At 47.8% G+C, this 16,528-nt stretch overlaps 1 protein-coding gene across 2 annotated transcripts in view; it reads right to left on the minus strand.

The window, feature by feature from the left end:
• Nucleotides 1-676: 676 nt before the first annotated feature.
• pnpt1 (polyribonucleotide nucleotidyltransferase 1, mitochondrial) overlaps nucleotides 677-16,528 on the minus strand; it is a 92,864-nt gene continuing 77,012 nt past the window's right edge. For both annotated transcript variants that reach the window (XM_070889601.1, XM_070889602.1), the window contains 5 exons: nucleotides 6,612-6,718; nucleotides 6,454-6,509; nucleotides 5,691-5,769; nucleotides 5,493-5,540; nucleotides 677-1,064 (listed from right to left, as the gene is read on the minus strand). In XM_070889601.1, coding sequence (XP_070745702.1) covers nucleotides 909-1,064; nucleotides 5,493-5,540; nucleotides 5,691-5,769; nucleotides 6,454-6,509; nucleotides 6,612-6,718 — 446 coding nt within the window. In that variant the 3' untranslated portion in view covers nucleotides 677-908. The remainder of the gene's footprint in view (nucleotides 1,065-5,492; nucleotides 5,541-5,690; nucleotides 5,770-6,453; nucleotides 6,510-6,611; nucleotides 6,719-16,528) is intronic.

Genomic DNA, 16,528 nt, shown 5'->3' on the forward strand with positions numbered 1-16,528 from the left:
TCTACTTCACTTCTCCACTCCCCTTTCATGTCTCAACATGCTGAGAAGGATGGAAATAAATAGGCGCGAAGAACTCAAAGTTGGCAGGTGGGAAGCAGCAGGGCTGGGTGGGCAAGCAAGCAAGCAGGCAGGCCAGGAAGAACTCTGGGCAGCTGAGCCAGGAACTATTTGGGCCAAGCAGGCAGGCAAGCTGGTTGGCTGAGAAGCACCATGAATAGGCAGGTGGGCAAGCTGTGTTTTTTTTGGACACGTGTGGAAACCCATCACCATGTTTAAGAATCTTTGAACCAAGCTACTGAGAAAGCTATACTTGTCCACTTATCCTACTTCAGAGTTCAGGTCTGCAGAGCCAAGGTTCAGATGCTTAGGGACTTCCCAATCCTCCCTCTCCCCCAAGTGAGCACTGGGTACTGCTGGTGTTTATTCAGCTAAAAATCACTCGCACAGATTCCACTGCTTGTCCAGCTCGGACCATCTTACCTATTTGGGCTTGGCTTGTAGAATTAACTAGAACCACTTGGGAAGAATCCCAGCCTCCAGTAATTGGTTTTTTAAAACTCTATAAATAATACAGAACAAAAATATTAAAAACCTTCCTGCTTCATCTTAATCTAATCATATATTTTCTTGGTATTTTGAAAATATTTGTGCATAAAGAGGCTCAGTCTTCCCAGTATCAATGTTTTATTACACCAAAAACATTATGGACAAGTACAATAAATGAATTACAGTATCAATTGAGGAAAAGAACATATAAAACGAATTTATATAGCACTAGTAAAGATAGAAAATATATATTACAATAATTTCTAGCTTGTTATTTTAAAATAAATGTCTGTTTAGCTGGAAGAGTTCTTCAAGCTACCTCATTTAAATTTTTACTATTGGTTCTGACAGTTTCAACATGGTTATGTGGAAGCGCTGGATGATGCAGAATCTCGTGCTCCTACTACAATGCTATTTTTGTCACTCAGGTTTTTAACTACTGTTGTAACTGGAGACTGTAGTACTTTGCGGGAAAGCCTCATCCTTCCATCTGTGGGGTCACGACCAAAATATTTCACCTGTTTTCAAAGGAAATATTTTCTTCCATATTAATGCTTTCATTGCATTTCAACATACTCATTCATTAATTCTTAGTCTAGATTTCATTTGTGAATTTTCAGGTTTTCATTTGTGAATGTTCAGGTTTTCAGCAAGCAAAAAAGGCAAAACAAGAAATTAATTAAATGCTTAGGTTGCTTACAAGTACTAGCTCTCACATGGGGCAACGGACAAAAGTGTTGTGAAAGTGGTGCAGCAATAAGGATATATACAAAGTGCCTATTTCACATGCTTTTAAATATTAATGTTTACTGAAATCAATTAAGAGCTTTGAATCCACTTGAATAGCTTTAGAAATAGGCCTTCTGATTTTCAAGGCTTTATTTTCCCTGAATTTGGGACAGGAACATAATAGATGGTCAGCTGCAAGAAATACGTGCTTTTTTGGGGTTAAACTGCACCCTGTACACACCCCCGCCCCCCCACCGAGAATGTAAGCAATCAGAAAACTTTAGGTTTAATCAGTAACACAATTTTGGAAGGAACAAATAAAACTCTCGATACAAAGTATAATACTAAAAGGAGTTGTCATGCGCATCCTCCGCAGTAGTTCTCACATGCAACTTTATTTACCATCTCTAAGGGCCCAAGTTTCCACATGATAAAAAACGGGCGCCCCTCCGAGCTGGGCGCCCGTTTTTCGCGCCTAAAACGGCGCCGGAAAAAAAACAAGCGATTCTGGAGCGTTCTGCAGCTCCTTGTCTGCTTGGCGCGGCCTACACTCGCGCCGATTTTGTAAGTGGGAGGGGGCGGGTACTATTTAAATTAGTTTTTTTCCTGCCGGCAACGCTGCACGTGCGCGTTGGAGCGTTCGCGCATGCTCAGTGTGAAAAAAACATTGGCACTCGGCCATTTTTGTAGTTCTTTGTAGTTCTCTGTAGCTGTTTAGTTTTTGAACATTTTTTAAATAAAAGTACATTGCCATCAGCACACAGGCTTCTTGTAGCAGTGAGAAGGGTGCAGGAAGCCTCAGAAAGTTGAGGTAGCCGTTTCCCGACGACCTCCCCCTTTTGCCGTCGGGAAATGGCTCCTCAATTTCTGAGGCTTCCTGCAGCCTTCTCTCTTTCCCGCCAGCTGTCTGGAACGGCTCCATTCCCTCCCCCCCGCCCCCGCGTTCGGTCGGCTCCCTCCCTCCCGCCCGCGTTCGGTCGGCTCCCTCCCTCCCTCTCCCCCCGCGTTCGGTCGGCTCCCACCCTCCCCCCCCGCGTTCGGTCGGCTCCCTCCCTCCCGCGTTCGGTCGGCTCTCTCCCTCCCTCCCTCCCCCCCCGCGTTCGGTCGGCTCCCACCCTCCCCTCCCGCGTTCGGTCGGCTCTCTCCCTCCCGCCCGCGTTCGCTCAGCTCCCTCCCCCACGTTCGGTCGGCTCCTGCCCGCCCGCCCGCGTTCGGTCGGCTCCCTCCCGCCCGCCCGCGTTCGGTCGGCTCTCTCCCTCCCGCGTTCGGTCGGCTCCCACCCTCCCCCCCCGCGTTCGGTCGGCTCTCTCCCTCCCGCCCGCGTTCGGTCGGCTCTCTCCCTCCCGCCCGCGTTCGGTCGGCTCTCTCCCTCCCGCCCGCGTTCGGTCAGCTCCCTCCCCCACGTTCGGTCGGCTCCTGCCCGCCCGCCCGCGTTCGGTCGGCTCTCTCCCTCCCGCCCGCGTTCGGTCGGCTCTCTCCCTCCCGCCCGCGTTCGGTCGGCTCTCTCCCTCCCGCCCGCGTTCGGTCAGCTCCCTCCCCCACGTTCGGTCGGCTCCTGCCCGCCCGCCCGCGTTCGGTCGGCTCTCTCCCTCCCGCCAGCGTTCGGTCGGCTCTCTCCCTCCCGCCCGCGTTCGGCTCTCTCCCTCCCGCCCGCGTTCGGTCAGCTCCCTCCCCCACGTTCGGTCGGCTCCTGCCCGCCCGCCCGCGTTCGGTCGGCTCTCTCCCTCCCGCGTTCGTCGGCTCCCTTCCCTTCCCTTCCCCCCCCCCGCGTTTGGTCGGCTCCCTCCTCCCCCCCGCCCGCGTTCGGTCGGCTCCCTCCTCCCCCCCGCCCGCGTTCGGTCGGCTCCCTCCTCCCTCCACCCCCCCGCCCGCGTTCGGTCGGCTCCCTCCCCCCCCGGCCCGCGTTCGGTCGGCTCCCTCCTCCCCCCGGCCCGCGTTCAGTCGGCTCCCTCCCCCCCCGGCCCGCGTTCGGTCGGCTCCCTCCTCCCTTCCCCCGCCCGCATTCGGTCGGCTCCCTCGTTTTGTGAGGCTTGCTGCACCATTCTTCCTGGCTGAAGCACTTTCACACAGGTCGGAAGATGGTTTATTTAATCTTTTCTTTGCTTATAAATGTTTATTCAGGTTGGATTTATTTGTATAATATTTGTAGAAGTATAAATAAGGATTTATTGTAGAATTTAATGAGTTCCCTCCCCCCCCCCCCCCCCCCCACACCCCACCACCTCGTTCTGGACGCCTGATTTGTAACCTGCGCCTGATTTTTTAATGTGTAGAACAGGTTTTTTCAGTTCTACAAAAATCTTCACTTGCTCCATTCTACTTTAGTTTGGAGTACATTTTTACTGTGGAAACTTTCAAATCAGGCGTCAGTGGCCGGACACGCCCCCTTTTGAAGAAAAAATTCTGTTATCCACTTTGGTGGTAAAAACAGAGAGACAGACTATTATCTGAATGGTGACAGATTAGGAAAAGGGGAGGTGCAAAGAGACCTGGGTGTCATGGTACATCAGTCATTGAAGGTTGGCATGCAGGTGCAGCAGGCGGTTAAGAAAGCAAATGGCATGTTGGCCTTCATAGCAAGGGGATTTGAGTACAGGGGCAGGGAGGTGTTGCTACAGTTGTACAGGGCATTGGTGAGGCCACACCTGGAGTATTGTGTACAGTTTTGGTCTCCTAACCTGAGGAAGGACATTCTTGCTATTGAGGGAGTGCAGCGAAGGTTCACCAGACTGATTCCCGGGATGGCGGGACTGACCTATCAAGAAAGACTGGATCAACTGGGCTTGTATTCACTGGAGTTCAGAAGAATGAGAGGGGACCTCATAGAAACATATAAAATTCTGACGGGGTTAGACAGGTTAGATGCAGGAAGAATGTTCCCAATGTTGGGGAAGTCCAGAACCAGGGGTCACAGTCTAAGGATAAGGGGTAAGCCATTTAGGACCGAGATGCGGAGGAACTTCTTCACCCAGAGAGTGGTGAACCTGTGGAATTCTCTACCACAGAAAGTTGTTGAGGCCAATTCACTAAATATATTCAAAAAGGAGTTAGATGAGGTCCTTACTGCTAGGGGGATCAAGGGGTATGGCGAGAAAGCAGGAATGGGGTACTGAAGTTGAATGTTCAGCCATGAACTCATTGAATGGCGGTGCAGGCTAGAAGGGCCGAATGGCCTACTCCTGCACCTATTTTCTATGTTTTTCTATGTTTCTATGTTCCAAAGTAGAACTGTTCTACCTGACTAGAACTGCAGAAAAAAAAAATGTGGAGAATTGCAAATCCTAAGATAGTCCGTTCTCCACCAGTTGCTCCTAAAAATCAGGCACAAATCATGTGGAAACTTGGGCCCTATGAAACAGATTGCTGAAAATAGGCCAATATCAATGTTTCCATTGGTACCGAGAGAAGGTACCTGTGCCAAACAGGTAAAGTGACTACATGCGTCACACTAAAACTGCAGTTCACTGACATTTCAATTTGTATCACGTTTAACTCCAATTTTGGAGTTCAACTTTTGAGGGGCATTATTCATTCTTCACCCACTCTGAGGTCCCAAATTGCAGGACGGATTCTACTGGAGTGCCATTAGTATTTCCTTCTCTACAATGTAAAATTTAAACAAACTAGTAAAATTATACCAGTTAATTCTTGTGCACCTAAAGGTACATGAAGCCTTGGAAACATTCTCCCATCTGTGATTCTGTGTTCTATTGGCTTTTGATGTGAGATGTGCCACGTTTCTGTGTCAACACGTGGAAATAGTCACTTCCCCCAGTTCATGCCCCTCTGAATCAGCACCCCACGAATACAATTTTTGCATTTGCAGCTGACAAAATTTGTTTTAGATGTCTGCCACCTCACATGGAGCAGTACTTCATTCCGAGCATCATGAAATGCTTCTACCCACGACATGATGCAGATTGCTTGATGACCTCTATTCCCACCTGTCCTGTCCTGTACCCAGGTCCAATTATCCCACCGCCCTCTAACCTTCTTTGACTTCAATATTGCACTTGGTCTTGACTCCTCATGTACAATAACATGGGTGATCAACTTAAAAAAGTAACATACATTACAAATCTTTATAATAGATTAGGTTAGGAAGGAATGTTAGCAAAGGCAATCTGTAATACAAATAATGGCATTGTAAAGCATCAAATTATTCTAAATTGAACTGTGGGTCTCAATGAAAAGCTTCTACCAAATGACAAGAATACCTGAATCTGTTGCCCAACTTCCAGTCCAATGGCACTAGGATGTTTTATCTAAAAAAAAAACCAAATGTTTAGAGGCTATAACAGACATAATATCAAATTAAAGAGTTTTTCTTTTAATTCATGACCGGTTATATACTTGATGTGGTCATGCGTATGGTCCATTTTTACAACATTGTATATAGTTGTGATTTTTCTTACCCGTCTATGGTCAAGTTGTGAATTATGGAGTAAAACTGCAGTCATATTGGGATACAGCTTCACCATTACTCCAATATCCCTATATGAACAAAAATTATACACACTGTAAACTTTGTTACATCAAGAATGGCATTACTTGCTGTAAAGTACCTGGGTGAAATTAGTTTGAGCAGGTTCAAAGTAGGACCTAGTGGGTGCAGACCCACAGGAAAAATTATCTGCCATTCAACACTGAACTAGCAGTCTCATTCAATAAAACAATTACACAGGGAGAAATGGAAAATGGAGTAGAAAGTGCTCCTGTGAGGATACTGGTTAAGTGGAGTTTTATTTTGCATCTTGCCAAACTATAGTTAACAATTCAAACTGTTGACTTTTCTATCCATTATTTTTACCTATGCTGCTCTCCCAGTAGCTGATACGAGCCAGACAATGCTAGCAAGAATAGCAGGACAATGCTATTCTTTGCCTGCCCCTACAGCAACAATCCAGTATCACAGGATACCCTCACTGGCCACCTGGCCAAGAACAGGCCACAGGCAGAGACAGAACATGTAAATCTAAGTGTGCAAAAGCCAATTACATGCATCATTTTCTAAACTAGTGGCTTCAATAGTAACAGATCCAGGGCTTATTCCTTTGAAACAAAACTGCCTGAAACACATACATATATGTAAAACATAAAATCTAGTGTTATCAGGCTCACGACAGATTATAGCCTCTATTCACAGTACAAAATATGACTTTAATATTATAGATTTACCGTATTTCAGTTATGGTGGCAGTGTAAACTGCACCAAACTCAAGTTGCTGTTCTTGCTGTGGAACAAATCAACAGGAAAAAAAAGTCACAATTTGTATTAATATAGAATAAAGTACACAAATAAACAGGCTAAAATACAAATTTGTGTTTAGACTTACATCATCCTTACAGAGTTCATTTATGAACTCACTAGCTTCATACATAGCATTTGGAGTTGGTGCAAACACAGAGAATGTTTCTTCGTCTATCTGAGATATTGTAACTCCTATGAAAAGAAAAAACAATTTTTGTTGCATATACAATACCTTCAAGATATTTATGGAAGGTTTTCAAAATAGTTCTGCTGGCTAAGATGGAGCAGCTGTAATAATGCCCCTCTTTACCGCCGCCACCCCCCGACCAGCAGTTGCCGCCCATATGAACCAGGGAGGGGGCAATGAACTGTTCGCAGGGAAGAAGAAGTGACTCCGAGAATGACTGACTGTTCTTGTTAGTTAGTGGCGTGGTGGCTAACCTCCAAGGTGAGGGGGCACAGCCCAGTTCGGCATGGTGAGGGTAGGAGTTTTCCGATTGCAGCGAGGGAGCCCCAAGTACTTGAAAGGAAAAGATCTGCAGAGCTATGGGGATAGAGCAGGGGGAGTGGGATTAATTGGATAGCTCTACCAAAGAAATGGCATAGGCACGATGGACCAAATGGCCTCCTTCTGTGCTATATCATTCTATGATTCTATGCAGACTATGATGGAGCCAAGTTTGATCATTAGTCTGTGCTGAATATTACAATTGGTCTCAGTGTCCACTGAACAGGAAAAAAAAACATTAGTTAAGGTTCCACTCCCAATCATTATCTGACGTAGAAAACATCTCAAACTACTTTGAAGAGAGAAGAGAAAAAAAATACACAGGAAATGAATGCTGAGCCACAAGGAAGAGATTAAGAGGTGAGACTGAAAGTCTGATTGAAAACATGGCTTTGAGAAGGTTATTAAAATGTAGACAGAGAAGGAGAGAGGCAAAGGGGTTTAGGAAAGGAAGTCCAGAGAGTGGGGCCAATGGTTGAAAGGTTCTGCCATCAATGGTGGAGTAAATAGAGGGGGAAATACACAAAAGGCCAGAGTCAGAAGAACAGAGGGTGCAGTAGCAGATGCAAGGTGGAGTAAATTGCGGATAGTACGGGATATACGCAAAACTGAACGGGTCATACACCCATTGCTTGTATGGGAGTTTCAACTTCATTACTCTTACTAATTAGGTAAAATGTTCAGTAATATGCCCAGGAAAATGAACAGGAATCCCCATTGGCTAATTATTTTTGTGCCTTCAATAAGCGGCAGAACATCAAATCAAACCTCATTCTAGTTTTAAGCTATTATCAATTCTTTTCAACAAAAAAATAAAATGTGATCTTTTTTCTCAAAAAGGAACAAAGGTACTAAATCGATATGCTAATCCATTTCTCTATAAACAACTGTTATACACACAGTTCCTCTCATCATCTTGGAGTTAGCTGAAATAAAGCTGTTTTTCTATGAAGATTTCAGTTTATTTGGTTCAATTCAATTTAAAGGCTGATTCTCAGTTTACTCCTTTTATGCTCGACAGGTTGCAAAGGTTTGTTAGAAACAGATAACTTCCAACCTCATTTACAAAATAATTGTGTCATATCCATGACTGAACCAATCACACAGTCTGTATACATTTGAAAATTGCATATTAAACATCCTCTGAAGCCTGTTAGTAGGGAGGCAACAATGATAAACTTTGCAAAATATGTAATGTATAGGCCAAGGCCATTAGGTGCCTTTTTAAAATCTTATGTACTGTGCCTGATTTAAAGGGGTAGCTACCTTTCTTGGTCTTTCCATAGCGCTCGACATGGTTAATTAGGCTATACTTCACCACTACCTCTCATTCTGTGTCCAAGGTATGCTTCTGGCTGACAGTATGTCAGAATCAATGAGGAAAGGCATCATCACCCTCATCTACAAGCAGAAGGGGGAGAGGGAGGAAATCAAAAACTGACGGCCCATTTCGCTGCTCAATGTAGATTACAAGATCCTGTCAAAGGTCATCGCCAACAGGGTCAAGTCTGCTCTTGAGCTGGTGATTCACCCAGACCAGACCTGCGCTGTCCCCGGCAGGAAGATCTCCGATAGCCTGGCACTACTCAGGGATACGATCGTCTACGTGCGGGACAGGGGGGTGGACACCTGCTTAATCAGCTTAGACCAGGAGAAGGCCTTTGACAGGATATCGCACACGTACCCGATGGACGTGCTCTCCAAAATGGGGTTTGGGGAGGGTATCCGCAATTGGATCCAACTGCTCTACAGAGACATCTGTAGCGCAGTTCTAATTAACGGGTGGGAAACTGAAAGCTTTCCGATCAGATCTGGAGTCAGGCAAGGCTGTCCTCTCTCGTCTGTCTTGTTTGTGTGTTGTATCGAGCCCTTTGCCGGGTCCATCAGGAAGGATGCGGGCATTAGAGGGGTGACGATCCCAGGCAGCGGAGGCGCTCAGGTCAAGACCTCCCTGTATGTGGACGACGTGGCCATCTTTTGCTCGGATCCGCAGTCGGTCCGCAGATTGCTCACAATCTGCGACCAGTTTGAACTGGCCTCGGGAGTGAAGGTCAATCGCAGCAAAAGCGAGGCCATGTTCTTTAGCAACTGGGCCGACCGATCTTTTATTCCCTTCACCGTTAAGCCAGATTACCTGAAGGTGTTGGGAATATGGTTCGGAGCGGATGGGGCGTGCGCCAAAAACTGGGAAGAGCGTATCGCCAAAGTGAAGCAAAAACTGCGATGGTGGAAGCTGCGCTTCCTCTCCCTCTCCATGGCAGGAACGAACCTGGTCATCAGGAGTGAGGTGCTCTCGGGTTTGCTGCACGTGGCACAGGTCTGGCCCATCTCTCGCTCCTGTGCCACGGCAGTCACCCGGGCCGTCTTCCACTTTTTCTGGAGGTCCAAAATGGAACGTGTCCTCAGAGACACAATGTACAAATCTCTGGACAGTGGAGGAAAAGATGTTCCGAACGTGGCCCTCATCCTGATGGCCACCTTTGTGTGCAGCTGCATCAAGCTGTGCACAGACCCCCGGTACGCAAACACCAAGTGTCACTACGTGCTGAGGTTCTACCTGTCCCCATTGTTGCGAAGGATGGGCCTGGCCACGCTGCCGCGAAACACCCCCATCAGCTGGACCATGCCTGTCCACCTGTCCTTCGTGGAAAAGTTTTTCACAAAAAACCCCTTTGACCACAAGGCCATAAAACAGTGGTCAGCACGTAACGTCCTGGACGCCCTACGAAAGAAGGAGAGGGTGGACCCTGTTGGGTGGTTCCCTGAGCAGACTGTCGAACTCGTTTGGCAGAACGTCTCATCGCCAGAGCTTTCACACAAGCACCAAGATGTAGCTTGGTTGGCGGTGAGGAGGGCCTTACCCGTCAGAGCTTTCATGCACAGCCGACGTCTCAGCAGCACGGCACAGTGCCGAGTCGGCTGCGGGGTGGATGAGACTGTCACCCATCTCCTTCAGGATTGTGCCTTCGCAAGGCAGGTTTGGAAAGAGATGCAGTGGTTGCTGTCGAGGTTCATCCCAAGCAGCTCTGTAACACAGGGCTCTGTGCTCTACGGACTGTTCCCAGGGATCCCAGGGACAGACACTGAGACAGACATCACCTGCTGCTGGAGGGCCATCAACTCGGTCAAAGACGCTCTTTGGTCTTGCCGAAACTTGCTGGTCTTCCAGAGCAAGGAGATGTCCATGTCTGCGTGTTGCAGACTGGCGCAATCCAAGATCCAGGATTACGTGCTGAGGGACGCACTTAAAATTGGTGCAGTCGCCGCAAAGGCACGGTGGGGAAGGGCCACAGTTTAAAGCCCTTCTGCCACTGTAAACCCGGGGGCAGGAATCAGTACAAAACTCCCCTCGGGCTGTACTTGTATCTTCTTTTTTGTGTACATGGAGCACTATGATCTGTAAACACCTATGTAGTGCCATGTACAATGCAAGGTCTGTTTCGTAATGCACGTTGAAAAGAAAAATGTAAATGTACCGTCACCCATTCCGTGTACTGTATAGTGACATATGTAATGTAATTTGTTGAATGTACTACAATGTAGCCCGTATCGTACCGAATTGTACTTGAACTGAAAAGCAAGGAAATGTATCGAACGGAACTGCCGTCAGCTCCAAAATGTAGTGTGTGGGATTGCTGACTGCAGCTAAAATGTACTGAACGGCTTTTGAATGTACTGTACAAATTTTTATATGAATAAAGTATATTTTGAAATTTAAAAAAACTCCTTGGGATTTATCTTGTTTGGTTCCAGTTCTACCGATTCAGATGCAGTCAGTGCACCTCCAGCAATGGCTTCTCCTTCCTGCTCGTAAAAATCGGGGGTGGGGGGGGGAGGAGAGAATTTTAACCTGGAGTGGGTTTGGTTGCGGGCAGGGTGTTAAATTTGGCAAAAATGAAAGTGCGTCAGGAACCTGGTTCCAACCTGCCAACTTTCGCGTTTAACCAGAGTGAGTTAGGCTGGTTGTGCTCAACGTGTGCAGGAGAGGCACGTTGTCCATCAACATATGGTAATTGCACAATTGGAGTGATATTTCAACAGTTTTTAAATCGCATCCATAAATTTCCCAGGCTTCCTGAAACTCGCCATCGAAAGCAAGGGGTGAACAACAACAATTGAGGTGGCTACTTAAAATTCATGGAAATACTCCAGTAAATACTCATTACTCACAGCTGCTTTCTTATCTACTAGTGGGAAAGATTTGCTTGCAGTAATTTTGCTGAGAGTTTACTTTCTACACTTGAGATTTTCTGAATTACGTCAGGATGGGTGGCACTTTGGCTTCCTTAGATTGGACCTCGGATGAGGAGTAATATGACCAGCAGCAGCCTGCTGATGGGAGACTTGCAGCTGAACAGCAGAGAGGGGAGGAGCAGAGGGGTGTATCTCTCAGGATGCACTACCCGCACCACAAGGTGTACAGGCAGAGGTGGAGTTTCCTTGATATATCAGAACAGTAGTGCTTCAGGAGGCTCAAGTTGTCGTGTCAGGTGGTGGCAGACATCTGCAGCCTCCTAGAAAATCTGCTCCCTGGTGGCCACGTTACCACTGGCTGTTAAAGTGACAACCGCCCTCAACTTCTGTGCCCCCAGAACCTTTCAGGGCTCTGCCGGAGACAAATCCAGGATCTCCCAGTTGGCAGCCCACAAATGTTTAAGATAGTAGACTGATGGCTTGTTTGCCAGGGCTGGTAATTATGCTAATTCACCTGCGATGATGCCAGTCAGAATGAGTGGGCGCTCAGGTTTGTGCCTCTGGCTGGCTTTCCACAAGTGCAGGACGTCATCGACTGCACACATGTGGCAATATGCGCACCCACAGTTCAACCAAGAGGATCTGTGAACCGCAAGGGCTTCCATTCAATCAATGAGCAGCTGGTGTGCAACCACGAAAGATATTTCTGCGTAAGATTCCCGGGGAGCTGCCATAATGCTTTTCTTCTGCGGCAATCCAAACTCCCCGATGTTTTTGGACCTGCAAGCAGACTTAAGGGGTGGATGCTTCTTCTCCCTTCTTTTTAGGCCATCGGAGTCGAGGATGACTTGCTTCCACACTAAAAATGAGTTCTCAGTTGCCTTATGAGTCCAATGCGGGACCTATAGTCTCTGTCACAGGTGGGGCAGATGGTGGTTGAAGGAACGAGTGGTTGGGGTGCTTGGGTTGCCGTGTGCTCCTTCCGCTGTCTACGCTTGGCTTCAGCTTGCTCATGCGAAGAGACTCGAAATGTTCAGCGCCTTCCTGGATGCTTTTCCTCCACTTTGAGTGGACTTGGGCCGGGGATTCCCAGGTGTCGCTGGGGATGTTGCATTTTTTTCAAGGAGGCTTTGAGGGTGTCCTTGAAGCGTTTTCCCTGCCCACCTGGGGCTCGCTTGCCGTGTTGAAGCTCCGAGCAGAGCGCTTGTTTTATGAATCCCGTGTTGGGCATTTGAACGATGTGGCCTGCCCAACGGAGCTGATCGAGCGTGGTCGATGCTTCGATGCTGGGGATGTTAGCCTGAGTAAGAACACACTAATGTTGATGCGCCTATCCTGCCAATGGATTTGCAGGAACTTGCAGAGGCAGCGTTGGTGGTACATCGCCAGTGTTTTGATAGGTGCCTGCTGTACATAATCCATGTCTCTGAACCATATAAGAGGGAGTGCATCATGACTGCTCTGCAGACCACGAGCTTGGTGTCGGGTTTGAGGTCTTGGTCTTCAAATACTCTCCTCGTTAGGCAACCGAAGGCTGCACTGGCACACTGAAGGCAGTGTTGGACCTCGTCGTCAATGTCTACCCTTGTTGACAGTAGGCTCCCGAGATATGGAAAATGGTCCATGTTGTCCAAGGTCTCGTCATGGACTTTGAAAATGGGAGGGGGCGGGGGGCAGTGCTGTGTGGTGGGGACAGGTTGGTAGAGGACCTTTGTCTTAAAGATGTTTAGTGTAAGGCCCATGCTCTTGTATGCTTCAGTGAAGGTGCTGACGGTGACTTGGAGTTCGGCCTCTGAGTGTGCGCAGACACAAGCTTCGTCTGCGTACTGTAATTCAATGACAGAGGATCGGACGACCTTGGGTCTGGCCTGGAGGCGGCGGAGGTTGAACAAATTCCTGTTTGTTCTGTAAATTAGCCCCACTCCAGTGGGGAGCTTACTGAGGGCGAGATGTAGCATTGCAGCAAGGAAGATCGAGAAGAGCGTTGGTGCAATGACACAGCCTTGCTTGACCCCGGTCCGAACGTGAATTGGGTCTGTGGTGGATCCGTTGGTTAGGATCATGGCTTGCATGTCATCGTGAAGCAGACAAAGGATGGTGACAAACTTTTGAGGGCAGCTGAATTTGAGGAGGACGCTCCATAATCCCTCACGGTTGACAGTGTCGAAGGTCTTTGTGAGGTCAAAGGCGGCCACGTACAGGGGTTGGTGCTGTTCCCTGCATTTCTCTTGGATTTGCCGCACAGTAAAGATTATGTCCATTGTGCCCCTTAGTGGGCAGAATCCGCATTGTGACTCTGGGAGGAGCTCTTCATCCACAGGGAGAAGGCGATTTGAGGAGGATTCTTGCTAGGAGATAAGGGATACCGCACTTCAAACTTAACTGATCACCACTGACCAATACATCACAAACCTGACCAATGAAACCCAACAATGCTACAAATGAATGCCATGTGATCATCTGATATGTGATCCAATAAGCCATCAGCATGCTGAAGATGCACTTCAGGTGCCCAGACAGATCTGGAGGCACCCTTCAGTATGCACCAGCCAAGGTATCCAGAATGGTCGTGGTGTTCTGCACAACATTGTGCATCAGCAAGGTGTGGACTTGAATGAGGAATAAGGCGCAGGACTTAGACCTTCTTTGGACAATTCTGAGGAGGAGGTGGAGGAAGACGAGGAGGGTGATGAGGGCAATGCAGCATCAGTTGCTCACATTGCTGCCCAGGATGCCAACAATGCCCAAGGTTCACTTAGGTTGCACCAGTGGACCGATGTCCGAACCATGTGCAACGGCCGCTCCCAATGTCACTGACACAAACCAGTCCTGCAAAGAAACCAACCACCTCTTGAACGTCCTCCCAATTGGGCCCGGTCAATTCATGTCTTCACATTCATCATCGAGCAAGTTAAAAGACAACTTGCTACCCAGCAACCAAGAATGGGCAAGACGGGAAAGTGGTACAAACAAATAAAATTAACATGACTCTACTAAAGAACGGAAACATCACAACATAACATTTTCTCATACAGCCATGTGCATACTATTGGGCACCTACAAAGCTTTACTCTTTGGGCTAGACTTTCCACTCAGATCACTAGGGCCCAAAAAAATGGGCGATGTTCCAGCCTTGGCGATATGTCAATCTTGATGATCGCTGGGACATCGCCCATTTTTAGGAGCGCGACTTTCGGCTCAGCGATAGGCCAGCGATGCAAAATGGGCCTCAGTGATGTGGAAGGCAAAGCTTCCCTAGCAACAGCCTTTTGTGCATGCGTTCTTCACCCCCCCCAGTAAACAGGTTTTCCTGCGTTTCGGGAGGTCACGCATGTGCAGAAGGCAAAGGGAGGGAGAGGAGAGAGAAAGGAGAGAGAGAGAGAGAGAGAGAGAGAGAGAGAGAGAGAGGAAAGAGAAAGAGATCACAATAGTACAATTAGAGTACAGAAATGGCAGACTCCGAGCACACTATTCAAGATGTGGAGGGGAGGAGGAGAGCCAAACATTTTCAGATGAAGCAAACGAGGCGTTGGTTAGCGATGTGCAAACAAGGTGGGCCCAATTAACCCGATCTCGGCCCAAATCTTTCTGTAGACCCGGGGGTGGGAAACCCCCACCCCGGGTCTACAGAAAGATTTGGGCCGAGATCGCGGACATGGTCTCCTCGGCATCCCATGAGGCGAGGGGGTCCGACCAGTGCCGGAAGCGCTGGAACAGCCTGGTTGCTTTGACAAGAGTAAGTATAGATTTTATATTGTAATGATGCAAATTGTAATTATAATTATAAATCTCCTGGATTGAATTTCAGCTTGTTATTCTTACATATATTTCCTGCTAAGATCTGGACAGGGCTATGAATCTGTGCCCTTTTTAAGTCCCTCTGGCTGCTGTCACTTACACAGTGACCCAGCATGGACTGGGGGAGAGCTGCCCTTGCTCACTGTCTGCTCTTGGACACTTTGGAACATTAGATCCTGTCATTGCCGAGTTCAATGGAGATTGTAGTCGAAAGAGATGTTCGTGTCAAGCATTAGCTCCTAAACACGATCTTTGTTATAACCGTGCATCAATTGTGGCTTAAAACCCTATTAGCATATAATGTTGGCGACTGCTGTCTTTCCATGATAGTACCTAGTCAATGAGCTTATGCCATGCTCTTTTCACGTTTGCAGAGGAAGCTATCTAACAACCAGTCTGAACAGAGGCGCACCGGAGGGGGCCTTGCTCAGCTCCAACCGCTGACCGACCTCGAGGAGCAAGTGTCGGAAGCCACAGTCACTTGGCCACCACCCGTTGTGTTGCAGAACCTTCCCATGCGTCACGTGAGTAATGTGTCAAGCAGCGTTAAAGTAATATAACGCCATTTAATTATAATATACGAATGATGTCATGTTATGCATGCAGCCTCTGTGCTACTCTTAGGTTGATAACATAAGAACATAAGAAATAAGAGCAGGAGCAGGCCATCTGTCCCCTTCTCTGTCCGCTCCCCATAAACCTTCACTCCCTTATCATTCTGTCTATCTCCGATTGATCCAGCCTCCACAGCTCTCTGGGGCAGTGAATTCTATATAGATGTATTACCATATGATGCATTAATTATGCAATGTCTCTCGGTCACATTTATTGTGGTAGTGCTGCTCCTCCTACCTATGTATGCCAGCGCAGCGCAAGAATCCCTTCTGTTCTAATAAGCTCAATTGTGTTTTTCAGGTCCCACAACTCCGATGGCACAGAGGGAGGCCACACCTGCATCTGACAACGTACAGTGGAGGTTCACCAGACTGATTCCCGGGATGGCAGGACTGACATATGAGGAGAGACTGGATCGACTGGGCCTGTATTCACTGGAGTTTAGAAGGATGAGAGGGGATCTCATAGAAACATATAAAATTCTGACCGGACGGGACAGGTTAGAGGTAGGAAGAATGTTTCCTATGTTGGGAAAGTCCAGAACCAGGGGACATAATCTAAGGATAAGGGGTAAGCCATTTAGGACTGAGATGAGGAGAAACTACTTCACTCAGAGTTGTTAACCTGTGGAATTCCCTACCGCAGAGAGTTATTGATGCCAGTTCATTGGATATATTCAAGAGGGAGTTAGATATGGCCCTTACGGCTAAAGGGATCAAGGGGTATGGAGAGAAAGCGGGAAAGGGGTACTGAGGTGAATGATCAGCCTTGATCTTATTGAATGGTGGTGCAGGCTCGAAGGGCTGAATGGCCGAGTCCTGCACCTATTTTCTATGTTTCTATGCAGGTGGTCCTCACCATGGGTAGGGAGGAGGGAGGAGGGAGGA

Source organism: Pristiophorus japonicus, chromosome 9, assembly GCF_044704955.1.
Source record: "Pristiophorus japonicus isolate sPriJap1 chromosome 9, sPriJap1.hap1, whole genome shotgun sequence".
Classification (NCBI taxonomy): Eukaryota; Metazoa; Chordata; class Chondrichthyes; family Pristiophoridae; genus Pristiophorus; species Pristiophorus japonicus.